Raw genomic sequence first — 12239 nt, 5'->3', positions numbered from 1 at the left:
GAAGGCCGACTCGGCGCCAATTTCTAAACATTGAAAACCAGCGTATTTGGTCGGGAGTTAGTCGAGCTTTGATGTCCCCACTGGAGACATCAAAGGTTTAACAACGCAGACATAAGTGTTGGAGGAAGCTCCTAAATATCGGCTGTCTGCCACAGATCAGGAAGAATACGTTAGTTAAACACTCGACACCATTGAGACAGTACTACTACTTGCAGCGCAAAGCACAGGAGCCGCAGGAGCTCCGCAAAGGAGCAGCAGCGGCGCTGTTTACATGTATTAACGCTTTGGACAGAAGGCAGTCCGGAGGCCCACTTAACGCGAACGTCATTTTTCTTGAGGCGTACGATGGCACTGATGCTTCAATGTTTGGGTATTAAATTCAGCAGAAAGGACCACCCGTCACTTACTTGTTTCTTTTCCCTTTTTTTTTTTTTTTTTTTTTTTTTTTTATGGCAAATGCGTTACGCCGCTCTACATCAGGAAAATCAAACCTCGTTTACGAACTGCAGCGGTCACAAAGCCGCTATAGCGAATTTACGCGGTCTTCACAAAGACATAATTCGCATTCGGTACAGGCCTTCCAATCTCAGCTGCCGCACAACCTATGTCTTAACATATGCTGTGCTTTTGTCAGGTGTTATGCAGCTGATGCTGCCAAGGTTACAGAAGCAAAAATTGTAAACAGAGCTAATTTAACTCGAATTAAAAATAGACCTCGCGAGCCCGCAGCCAAAGACAGTATAATTCGGCGCCGGCGAGTTGGGGCACCTATAGTATACCAGGTACCTAATGGCAACTGTAAAAACTAAAGACGGACTGTCCTAGCTCCAAGGAAACCAAATAAGCACTGCTGAGAGTCTCCTGGTCCAATTTTCAGTATAAGCATTAGCTTTCATTAGCTCGTTCCTCAGCTTGGCGCCGTCGTCGACGTCGGTGTCACTACGGACATCCGCAGTGCACGCTTAAGGATGACGATGAAGACCAAACGCTGGCCTCGCTTCTACGTCGTCGCTTACCGCCTGCGCGTACTATTCTCCTGCCTGACCTGATCGCACTACATTGATAGTTTCTGCCCGATATGCGTACTTCTTTTTGGGATCATGGACTCTAAGTCACCTCTTCAAATGGAATAATGTTTTCAGCGCCTTAGCTCTTCTTAGCTCATTTTTCAGTTCCAGCGCTGTTGGTTTCGATGCCCCCCGCAGCCTAGACCTTGTTATCGGGCCAAGGTTCCTTGCTCCAGCAGCCGCACGAAAAACTCGCTTGACGAACTTGATAGTGGACCAGGACGCTGCAGCAGCGGGCTACGACAATGCATGTACGATAAGAAAGCCAGCGAGACTGTGTGGAACAAACGCAGTAGGCAAAGCTACGCGTGTCGCAGTACACTTGAGTATCGGAGGGAAGCCCGTGTAGTGTTTCAGGCTAGAATATTATAAACATTGTTAGCTCACACGGGGGGGGGGGGGGGGGGGGGGGGGGGGGAGGAGAGGGGGGATCTAACGCTAAAGCATTCTCTTTTGCCCACTCGCAGCCGCCTTGTGACTTTCTTTTTCTATTGAATGTTGATTAATCGGTAAAACCAATTGGTTAACTTATTTAATTATTGCTTTCAGAAATAAAGTGTTAATTCATACGTTGCAAATAAGATGGTCTTGAAAAACGGCAGCTGGCTGAAATGGTCGCACCAAAGTTCTATTTACACAGCTTTATCTGCCGGCCTTAAATGAAAGATATCGCTTGACAACTACTGGCGCACATCTCTCGCCCAGTGCACACACAAGGCCATGTAAAAGAGACAGCGCCTGAGAGAAAAGCGGGTTTCGTTCTCAAAGACGGCTCTTGCGACGCTGAAGCAGCACCGCTGTCTTGTGAAAGCTCTTATAGTGCTTGCGCTGATATCACACGGGCGCCTTGCTTTTCACCTCCATCGAAAAGCGGCCGCCGCTGCCGGCATTCATATCCCGTACCCTTGGGTACAGCAGTCGAGTTCTCCAATCACTGAGCCACCGCGGCGAGCTTATGGCGATTTCCAATGGTCGATTGCAGCTGGGCTCCCGAATCGGAACAGAGCGACCTCAACTCCTGCGAAGTGAATGAGCCTGAACAGACGCTGAACATGAAGCTGAACAGATGGAGCCCAGTAAACAGATCAGAAACGGCGCCTATTAACTGCTGTTTCATACCTTTCATGAAAATAAAGAAACATTTTATTCTTCGTTTCTAACGATTTTATTTACCTCCTTCAATCGCTCGCACATGTTTACGGGTGTGCGGTTCTTTTTTTTTTTTTAGTTTTTGAATTTTTTTTTTTTTTTCATAAATAAGATGGTGATGGGGGAGGGGAGGGGGGATTTGTTGCGGCAATCGCTTGGGCTAACGTGATCACTGCGACGCGCCTGTTCGCGCGCCGGAGCAGCGCGTGACGCCGTTGTTGACGCACGCGCTGCTTCGGCGACAGCGCAGCACGGAGACAGTAGGGGGTGCACTGACAGCCTCAAGCCGCTGCGCGCCGACAACGGGTACTGAAAGCATTGTATGCTTAAAAGTGGGGTCGCGTTACAGTCAATGGCATCTGCTTGATGTCGCTTGTCAAAAGGGCGTGTTCAAAATCACCCGCGTGACAGTTGCTCGATGGTGGAAGCGCCAGCGCGTGAGCGGATGCATGAAATCGAAGAACAGCAGTGGAGTAGCGTGGAAAGCACACCGCCAGCAGCGACAGGACTGACCGTCTTAACAATGTGAACACTTAATGTAAAAACAACTCAGAAAGGCGGGCATAAGCCAGCTCAGACGTTCACATGTTCTGAAACGTAAGCAGTGTGTTAAAGCACTGTTCATAAAGCGTATGTATGTAATTACAGTAAGTTGACTTTTTTAAAACAAAATAGGCTTAAATTAAACACAAATACTGTCATCGTTGGGGAGAGCCTATGATAACTTGCGTGCCCACCACAGCCTACAGTTTTAGTATTCGAGAGAGCTGAGGAGTGGCAGGATCGATGTATGCTGTAAACAAATGCAGCGCTTGCAAAGCGTGATTTTGTGTTCTGACGTAGCAGGCCTGGTGGTAGGCGCCAGAGCATTCTATACGAATGGAGTTAGCCGCAACACCGAGGGATGTATTCTGACTCGCAGGGCTGCCCTGCACCTGTCCGTGGACCTGGAGCAGAACACGATGCACAGACTGCTTCCGGAGACGCCGGAAAGAGACGGCAACGCGGCAGCCTCGCTGTTCGTTGAGGGTGCTGGCCCCGCTAAGGATTCGACCGCCGCCGCCAGCAGCGAGCACGCGTCCGGCAGCGGCAACGCTACTGCGTTACCCCCGCTGACGTTGACGGACGACGGCAGCCTTTTCGCTTGCGCGTCCCGTGTGACGCACGCGCGGCCCCTGCGCGCACGTACCGTGGACGGCCTCTGGAAGGTGGTGGTCAACATGCACAGCCCACACGGCCGGGGTGCCTTCCAGCAGATGGTGCGCACCGAGGAGTGCATGTGAGTGATGCAATGTCGTCTTGGTCGTGCTGCCATTTTGAGAGAACCGGCATCAAAGCTGCGGCAACACCTTTCGGATTTTACGAACAAGCTGAAGACGACACACAAACGCTTCTTTTTCGTCTTTACCCGTCCATCTCTTTGTGTGCGTATTCGGTCAAGCATAGATCAAAAGCTACCTCAAAACCGCGCAAATTGTCTCTAACCGTATACATTACATCTATAGGTTGTTTATTCGATTTCGCCTGCGAATACATTGCTGTTGCCGAAACAATCTTACAGAAAAAAGGCGCACCATAAGGGGGACACTTAAGCTCCCTTTAAGAGTATGACGCGATAGTAGTCTCTGGTGCTTGCTTTCTAACTGCTCAAACGCCTATGAGCCAACAGTCCTATAAGATATTACTTTAAGTGAAAAATCACACGACGTTCATATAAGCCCTCACTCGTTCCCCAGCCATACAAGCGTGCTTGCGTGCCCGGCAGCGTGCCTGGTAGAGGGGCCATGGTCTCCGCTCGGAGCTTATCCGGTCGTCGAACGAAGTAAAAACGGCCAGCCTCGTATTTATACAGCTATATTGGCGGGAGAAAAAAAAAATGAAATCGTAACTATGCGCCATTGGCAGGTGTCAGTAGAGGGAGGTAAAACTTGTTGCTGGGCTAGATGCTGGGTTGGTAGTTAGGGATCCTTTCGCCACAAAAAATATCTTTGGAAATAATTGACTTTCTGCAAGGCAGTCAGCAGGTAGCGCGTTGTCCTGTCTACCTGTCTTGTGTTCGTCTGCTTTGCGCTAACTTTTCTCCCGTACAGTATAATGAGCTCGTCGTCAAGCATAACATCGCTGGTTTGCCCCCTTGTGAGGAGGCTAGTCTCCAACGATGCCTGAGAGGAATTGCGATGACCATTTATCAACCTCTTTTCTCTTGCAGCGTCTTCGCGTTTCAGTTTAATTGTCTGCTTTTTCTGCTCCTTGATGAAGTTTTTTCCATTAATGGTGGGGGTGAACTAACCAGTCTGAAGCTTTTAAGAAGCGGGCGTGAATTAACCGCGGTGACACTTCGCAAGTGATGAATGGTTTCAAGAAGCGCATCGTGCAAATAGTAGCGCCATTTCTGAGCGTTACCCATAAATCCGCCCTTGTAAAGGCCGTGAAGTTGTTTTGCTCCGCGGGCCGCCGACCGACACAGATCATGTGAGCAGCTCTCTGCTTTGCTGATGTCTCAATTTTCGTTGGCAATCAGCGCCATGCGCACGGCGGCGGCAACTGACGCGTCTATATACGTGTCGTCCGCAGGGAGCCCGGCGAGAGCTGCAGCAACCTTGTCAAGTCGTCTCGGTGCGTGCAGAAGTACAACCTGCACCGCCTGGTTGTGTGGACACGCCAGGAGGGAATTCACATGGACACCTTCCGCCTGCCGGTCGCCTGCTCCTGCTACCTGGGCAAGACCGACAAGAAAGCGACGTTGCGCCGCGGCCCCGGCAAGACCTAAGCCTCACGTTTACTGCCCCCATCCTCCCTACCCCTTTTTCTCAGTCTTCCTGATATGTGCAGAGTTCAAGAACCGCTGCATACTCGACCGCTGTCCAGCAGCTCAAGCTTTGCTTAGCTGTTGGAGCGGGTAGAAACAGGACGAAGCCATCATGGTGCGACATGTCCAGTGTCACCGTCCTGTTGGTGCACCCTCGCACGCAGTTGTCAGAGGAAGGGTGTAGGCACGTACTCTGCCGCCACTTAATCGCTCTCTCTGACAGGTCACCTATTGCGGCCGGCGTGTAATGCTCTCATATGTTTGAAGCGAACAGCGACACTCAACTTTTCACCGAAGAGCATGTAAAAACCTTAAAATGTCGAATGGGCAACCGGTGAAGCTTTCGACCAACTAGTTCACGTCTTCCGCGGCTTAGCCAGAAAAGGCAATGCTTTTGTAAAAGGAGCTGTTAATTATAATACTGCTGCTCTTTGGACATGCTTGGGGGTCTTGGCAGTGTGTGGCATACGCTATAAAAAAAAAAAAAAGGGAGGGGGGGGGGGGGGGTGCACATTTTTTTTGTGCGCATGTATCTCTAGAATCAGTTTGTGGAACCACGTCAAGCACATAATACCGCGTGCTTCGCTCCGCCTACAATTTCGTAGTACCACCTGAAGGCGAAATTTCATACACCCCGATCGTCCTGGGCTTGTAGCTGTTCGAAAATAGGCAAAATTATGAGTGACGCATTAACTTGAAGCCGCCCTCTTGACAGTGTCAGCCTTCATAACCATCCGGATAACGGTTTGAAGCTGAAAGTTGGAGTCGGTCTGCGATGGGAAGAATAAAACGTTAAAGTAACATCGCACACACGGCGGAAGGTTCTGGCTGGCAGTCCGTAATTCCCTGCTACAAAAACAAGTAGTACTTAAATCCAGTGTCAGATCAGGGCGCTGCACGCAAACACAAGAGCTTGAATGAGCAAATGAAAAGTTAAGGCTAGTTGGTGCAGGTAAATAATGACGGATAACAGCGCGAATTGGACGAGACACAAAATTTATAAGAAGCCACAACACGCAAGAGAGGCAAGAGATAAATACACAGGACAAAAGAAAGCGAGAAATAGCACACCTGCGTACAACGCTCTTATCTGCAGCGCGCGAAGGCGAAGTACAATTTTTTGGTTACGTGAAAACCAACCGTGAATGTGTTGATCTGACGCTCCATAATAAATCGTGCGTTCGCGTTGACTGCACACGAGCGCCGGTTTTCGCAAAAGTCGAGGCAGTTTTTGCTCGAGGCGCGAGGAAGCCTCAGTCCGTTTTGCGGCCCTCAGCCTCTGTCGAGTAATTAGTTCACTGCAGGCGGACCAGTACGGCGATACGCGCCTATCGTCCTTCGCACTGTGCAGCCTCGTTTTGTCGCAAAGTTATGTGCACAAGACGTATATTTGCGCGGGTCGTCGAACCGATGACGTGTCGCTTCACTGCCCCAACTGCGACAGGCTGATTGCACTAACCAGAGGCCCTTTCCCAGCTGTCGTATGTATATATCCAATTGTTTTGAGCCGCGGCTGGTGGAATGCGAGATTTATTTCCAGCCAGGCACCTGCCACTAAGTAAATAGAGTGCTCATCTGCTTCTCATTTCTTTTGTTTTCTGTTTTTAAGTTCGTTTATGCCGTACGAGCAGAAAAGCGATAACATTAAAAATATCATTTTTCCGCCAACTCGACTTCTTGTTCTTTCCCTGTAAAGTAAGTACTTAAGATCAGTTAAATTTCCGCACGCTCTTCATCTTCGTCATTCAGCACATGGAAAAAAAAGCCCCTAGTGTTGCAGACTTTCATAGCTGCTGTCTCTTCTATGCTCGATTGTTCAGCGCGCCAAAGAGGCTAACTGACGCATCAAAAAATAGCTATAATGCTCGCTGCCTTAGGCGGCTCTTTTCATTGTTATTTTTGTGAATTTTTCCCTGCTTTGTTCGAGCAGAGAGCGAAGCAATTAGTAGAACGGCGGATCCTAATTCACCGCCAGCTGCTACCGCTTTTGTGAAACTGTACCCAGGTTTTTTTTTTTTTGATTCCAAAGTGAACTTGAAATAAAGATATACGTTTGCAAACATTTATCTCCGGTCTGATTAATCTGAACCAAGTTTCTGCTCTACTGCTATTTTCACATGTTTCTGATTTTTTTTGTGTGTGTGTGTGTGTGTCCGGGGGGGGGGGGGGGGGGGGGGGGGGGACATGTGTACCATAAGCTCGAAACGAAGCACGAGCACTGCTTGATCATTAATTGTCCCAAGTTTTGTGTACAAGTCATGGGTAACTGATTGCTAGCTTCTCATTCAAATGAGCGAGCATGAATCACGCCAGTTACCGTTGAGGGCGAAAGCAGAAACGGAAAACATTGCGCCTTTTCCTTATTTTGCAAACGCTTCCGCTGCTGGGCTACGCGTTGATCCTTTTTGCAACTTTCCTTTCATCGCTTTCTACCGTACCCCAAGTTTCACTTCATCCACGCCATGCTTTGAGAGCGAAAACGCGAGAACTGAGTACTCCCCTCTCCTACCAACTTCCGGAATGCTTTCTCTCGCTTGCATCTACGAAAAGACTGCCGAACTGCTGGTTTTTAAGCATGAAATGATGTTAGTTTTTTTTTTTTTTTTTTTAGCTTGTAGGTTTTAACCTTGAGCCAATTCACCCAGAGCGAACACGCAGGACATCGTTTCTCCTTCTTCCGGACACTGACTCGCCTTCGTCCGGGCAAAGCACGCTATAATCCGGGCACCGATTTCCCTTCATCCGGGCACCGAAACGTGAACATCCGAGCACCGAACGAGATTTAGCGAAATGTGTTCTCCGCTCTCCGAGGATTCCGCTCCCTCCCCACGGATTGCGCCCCGGTGCCACACACTCGCACGTCGAGCACCGCCCGCCGCGGCGGCGGTCGAGGTGGCAGCGGCTCGAAGCGCGTTCATGCATTTGGAATCAAGTCCGTCAATGTGTTGCGGCGTCAGCTCATGGCACTTCCCTCTTTAGCAGACGGTTGTATACACGCTGCACTCGAACTTACTGCTTCTCTTACATTCTTCTCAGGCCAGTGTCGCATCGGGGCCGCGTACGCTTCTGCATCGTTCTGTATTTCATTTAATGGAGCCTGATGAAAGAAGAGGTAGGCTTCCTACCTCTTCTTGCGGAAAGCGATCGCTTTGCGAGTTTTACGCCGCAGCAGAAGAGTACTCGGCTCTGCCGACAACGTGCTATGTCCGTAACAATTTCATGCTTACGTCTACTCTCGATTATGGGAAGGGATTTTTTTTTTTCAACAATTTGAGCTAATAATCAGGTCTCATTTCTTATAGTTCCCTCTCTCCGGTACACAAAAATAGTTTTCCAAGATACGGAGTAGCAAGAACCAGGCAACTGAACGATGACGTATACGTCAGGACAGATCGTCCAATGGCATCACAGAGACTGTCCTGAAATTTACCTATAGTGTGCGAGTTGCTAGGCTAAACTGGCGGCTGTTAGCGGCAGCTGAGGTCATATTTTGTCCAAAATTATCAAAAGCAACTTCGAAACTTTGCCGTTCAGCAAACTATCAACGGGCATGCGTCCACTAACGTCACACACGCAAGGTTGTCCGTAGGAATCTGTCAGATTGGGGCCACAAAATGGGAAATTTCCAAATTCCTTTGCGCTACAACGAAACACCAACCGGCTGCGGAATTTGGCCCAAAAGGCGGGAAAACTGTCAGAAATTTTCCCTCGCAGCGCCGGCGTGCTCGTACCGCAGGACACGTGCAAGGGGGAAGCCCGGTGGAAGCTAGGAGGGAGGAGGGGAGCTGTCGGCTTTGCCAGTGTAACGCGATGCAAAACAAATGCCACGGGAAGCCTAAAATAATACACGTTACATGCACGCGCACCGCTGTTTTTGCTTAATTTAGCGTTGTCAGTTTATTGATCGCGTTTCCATGCACGCTCAAAGCATAGAACCATGAAAAATTTGCTTCTCAGGACTCGCCAATTCAGCGGAAACTCTTTCTGCTAACTCCTCGGGATGACAGACGTCATGAAATACATAAAATAAGGGGCTCTAAACAAGCTAAGCCAATGGATTAGTGTGAGGCGAAAACAATAAATCGAAATATGCGCACTCATAGCCGAAGCTCGAGAATTTCAACTGGAATGAGAACGAGAATCTATTCGATCAGATCAGTTTGGGGGAGAGGGACAAGTACTTTTCTTTAGCACATATGATGCGTTCAGGCCAAAATAGTTCGATTGCCTCACAAGGTCGAAGTGATCGTGCTCCAGTTACCGAGATACGTCTGTATGTCGTTACAAACGCCTGCGACCGAAATCTCTGCATACGTTGACGACACCTCCTGATCTATAATCCCTGTATCGGAACCATTTTCTCATTTTTGGAAACTTCGTAAGCGTCTTAAACTCTAGACTATACGGACGAAAATCAAACCCTGGCATCAGCGAACTTTTGAAAACCCCTGCGCATGTTTAAAGCCAGGCCCAAGCCCCAGAGAAAAGCTGCCGACTCAACTTGCATAGTCGAATCAGGCGCTACGAAATATTACCGGCGCTCTGCATGGACGTAGGTGTGCAGATTTCAAATCGCACCTGTAACTTCAAATGGATCTGAGTGGGGAGTACGGGCAAGGAAGCTAGGGCACGTAGGCACAGAGGTTGGGAAAATGCGTACGCGTTGGAACAATAGAAAGGGGTGGATTAAACAAAGAAAAATGTTATTTGATAAAATTCGTGGTGCAGTTAACTTACTGTGTATAGGTTGTTTGCGACTTCAGTATCTTCATTACGTCGCGCAACAAAGCACGTGCACATTATTTCCGTATTTTGGTCGGTGGTAAGAACACGAAAAATATAACTCTCACTGTGCCACGTATTTGTGGAGAATCATATTTGTGCCAGATTTTCAGCTCCAAACCCGGCACCTTTTAAGTTGACTTCCTTGGTTTTGAAAATAATACTACAAGAAAACAAACAGCTGCGCTCATACGCGACGCCGTTTTATCCTTCCGAAACAGCAAACATCCCGGTTATGTTCTCTCCTTCGGTAACCTGCTTAGGTAAGAGTATACTTAACTTGAGAGCTTTATCAGCTCAAGTGCTCTCAAGTTCTCCAGTTATCGATCTGAACACGCTGTCTTGCGAAAAAGTCACTGACACTCCAGCAAAACCTCCTTTGCATCGTGAAGTTACCGTAGTGCGAATATAGTGTGATGAATGCATGCAAAAATGATATTTTGACATGCAATGCATTATTCGCCTACATTCACCCTTTCCCCGCGTCCTCTCACTCTTGTCCGAACTGCCTGCTTCCATTTTCCTCGCTTTCGCTCTCGCCGTAAAAGTCCAAGTTCAAGTTCATCTGGATAGCAATATTTTAAAAGCACTCAAATTTCGCAAGCTTGCATTGTGCCCGTTGGCCGCACAGGTGGAATGCGTAACACCAGGTGAGCTTGAAAGAGAAGACGAAGAAGGCAACGCGAAGTATGCACTTCAGAGGAGTGGCACTTGGGCGGGTTGATGGCCTCACGAGGAGGAATGGCTCGGCAAAAACAGGACTTTGGAAGAATGCAACACGTGCGCGCTCACTAACAACCAAATGATCCCGCATGCCAACATGGGTCTTTAAAAAAAAAAAAAAAAAAAAGAAGAAGAAGAAGAAGAAGAAGAACAAAGGTGCGCCGTGACATTGAGGAAAAAAAATCTAGGGAAATGCAAAAAAGCGAAGAAATTAATTATCGCCCTGAAATGCTTAAAATATGTCTCCGGTACGAGGACACGAATTAAGTGCTAACGCATTCTTCACCTTTCTGAACGCACAATGCGTCGCACATCTCTCGGGCCTTCTGTTCACGGCATCCTTAAAAAAAGAAAAATAAAAACTTGCCCCGATTGAATAACGGGGTGCAACTGGGCTCGGAGTCAAAGTGTTGATGGGTAAGGTTGATGGGTAAGATTGCGGGAGCATAAAAAAAAAACCCGAATATATAGCAAGATTTTGAAGAAATTACATGCCGTCATTGATAGAACCAGGAAGGAGATGGTCCCGATTAAAGAACCTTGAGCAAACTGCATTGTTTTTCTCCCTCTCTGTGCGGTTCTTGACATGGAAGGACGGCGATACAGGTGCCTTCATTGTGAAAAGCAGTAAAAAAAAAGAATTCTCGTTGTTTCCGCGCCCTGTTCTGTTTTCCTTGTCACCTGAATGAATTCTCGCAGCCAGGCTGCTGCTTTTGTCAGGCGACACGGAGCTTCCCGGGCATACGAAGGACGAAATGGAAAAGGAATATATGAGCTGCCTAAGCTTGTTAAATTCTTTGCTTATGAAAATAGACGTCAGCCACGACCACGTCATGACTATATTAAACAAATTAAAGGATGTGCAGACTTCACTCGAGAAACAAAGCTCCGACGCTGACAGCAGGCTGTCCACAGATGAAAATAATTCTCTGCCTCATGTTGGAGCAGGCGGAACCCAAAGCCATAGAGTTGACAGCCATTAGGAAGCGGCTGAATGAACTCAGACCTGTTTCGCCGGATAATCTTAATGTCTCACGGGATCCTTTACTGTCCTTCTAAAACTTGTAGTACAATTCTAAGTTCATATTCTTCTTCTTTGATAGTAGTTGCTTGGTTAAGTTTCTTCTTTCTTCCTATTGGTAAGTTCTGTCTCCTCACTTCCTCAGGTAAACCTCTCGATTGGGTCGGATGAAATTGAAAAACTGATTTAATTTTATAAGTCGGTTACAGAAAGTAAACGATACAGTGCAATCAAAAATGACAGAATAACGTGAGAGATACTGAGCTGCGTCGTCTTTAGACTTAAGACAGTCCGTGGTGCTAAGCGAGAATGCGGAAGGACGTCTGTCTCCTTCCCTTGCTCCAACCACAACCGACTTGTTCTCAACACCCAACTTACGGCCAACGCTCAAACATTCCAAAAGGCACGTTCCCAAGGTTTCGCGGAATACATTCAGCAGATGGAGCTGAGACAAAAAAAAAAAAATAAAAAAAAACAACGCAAATTCAGGCAACAAGTATACATGATGCACACTTGTCAGAGTCACCCTATAGGATACAACTAGAAAAAAAAAAAAGACAGCAGTCGCTAACTATGGGCAGTGTGCGTATGACTGTACTGAAAAATAAACGATCTTTTTTTTTTATATTTGACTGTACTAAACAAGCCAGGTGCATTAAAATTATTGCGCTTATAATTTGATGTCATA

General features: G+C 47.7%; 1 protein-coding gene across 1 annotated transcript in view; it reads left to right on the top strand.

Annotated features, from left to right (window-relative positions):
• LOC146204861 (uncharacterized) overlaps window positions 1-5484 on the top strand; it is a 22601-nt gene extending 17117 nt beyond the window's left edge. The window contains exons 3-4 of the mRNA XM_084605434.1: window positions 3139-3495; window positions 4791-5484. Of these exons, the coding sequence (XP_084461560.1) occupies window positions 3139-3495; window positions 4791-4986 (553 nt within the window). The 3' untranslated portion in view covers window positions 4987-5484. The remainder of the gene's footprint in view (window positions 1-3138; window positions 3496-4790) is intronic.
• Window positions 5485-12239: the final 6755 nt, after the last annotated feature.

The sequence above is a fragment of the Amblyomma maculatum genome, chromosome 1 (genome assembly GCF_055883805.1).
Source record: "Amblyomma maculatum isolate TAMU_Amacu chromosome 1, ASM5588380v1, whole genome shotgun sequence".
Taxonomy (NCBI): domain Eukaryota; kingdom Metazoa; phylum Arthropoda; class Arachnida; order Ixodida; family Ixodidae; genus Amblyomma; species Amblyomma maculatum.
The sequence above is the reverse complement of the archived record's forward strand: the minus strand, read 5'-3'. Positions and strand labels throughout refer to the sequence as shown.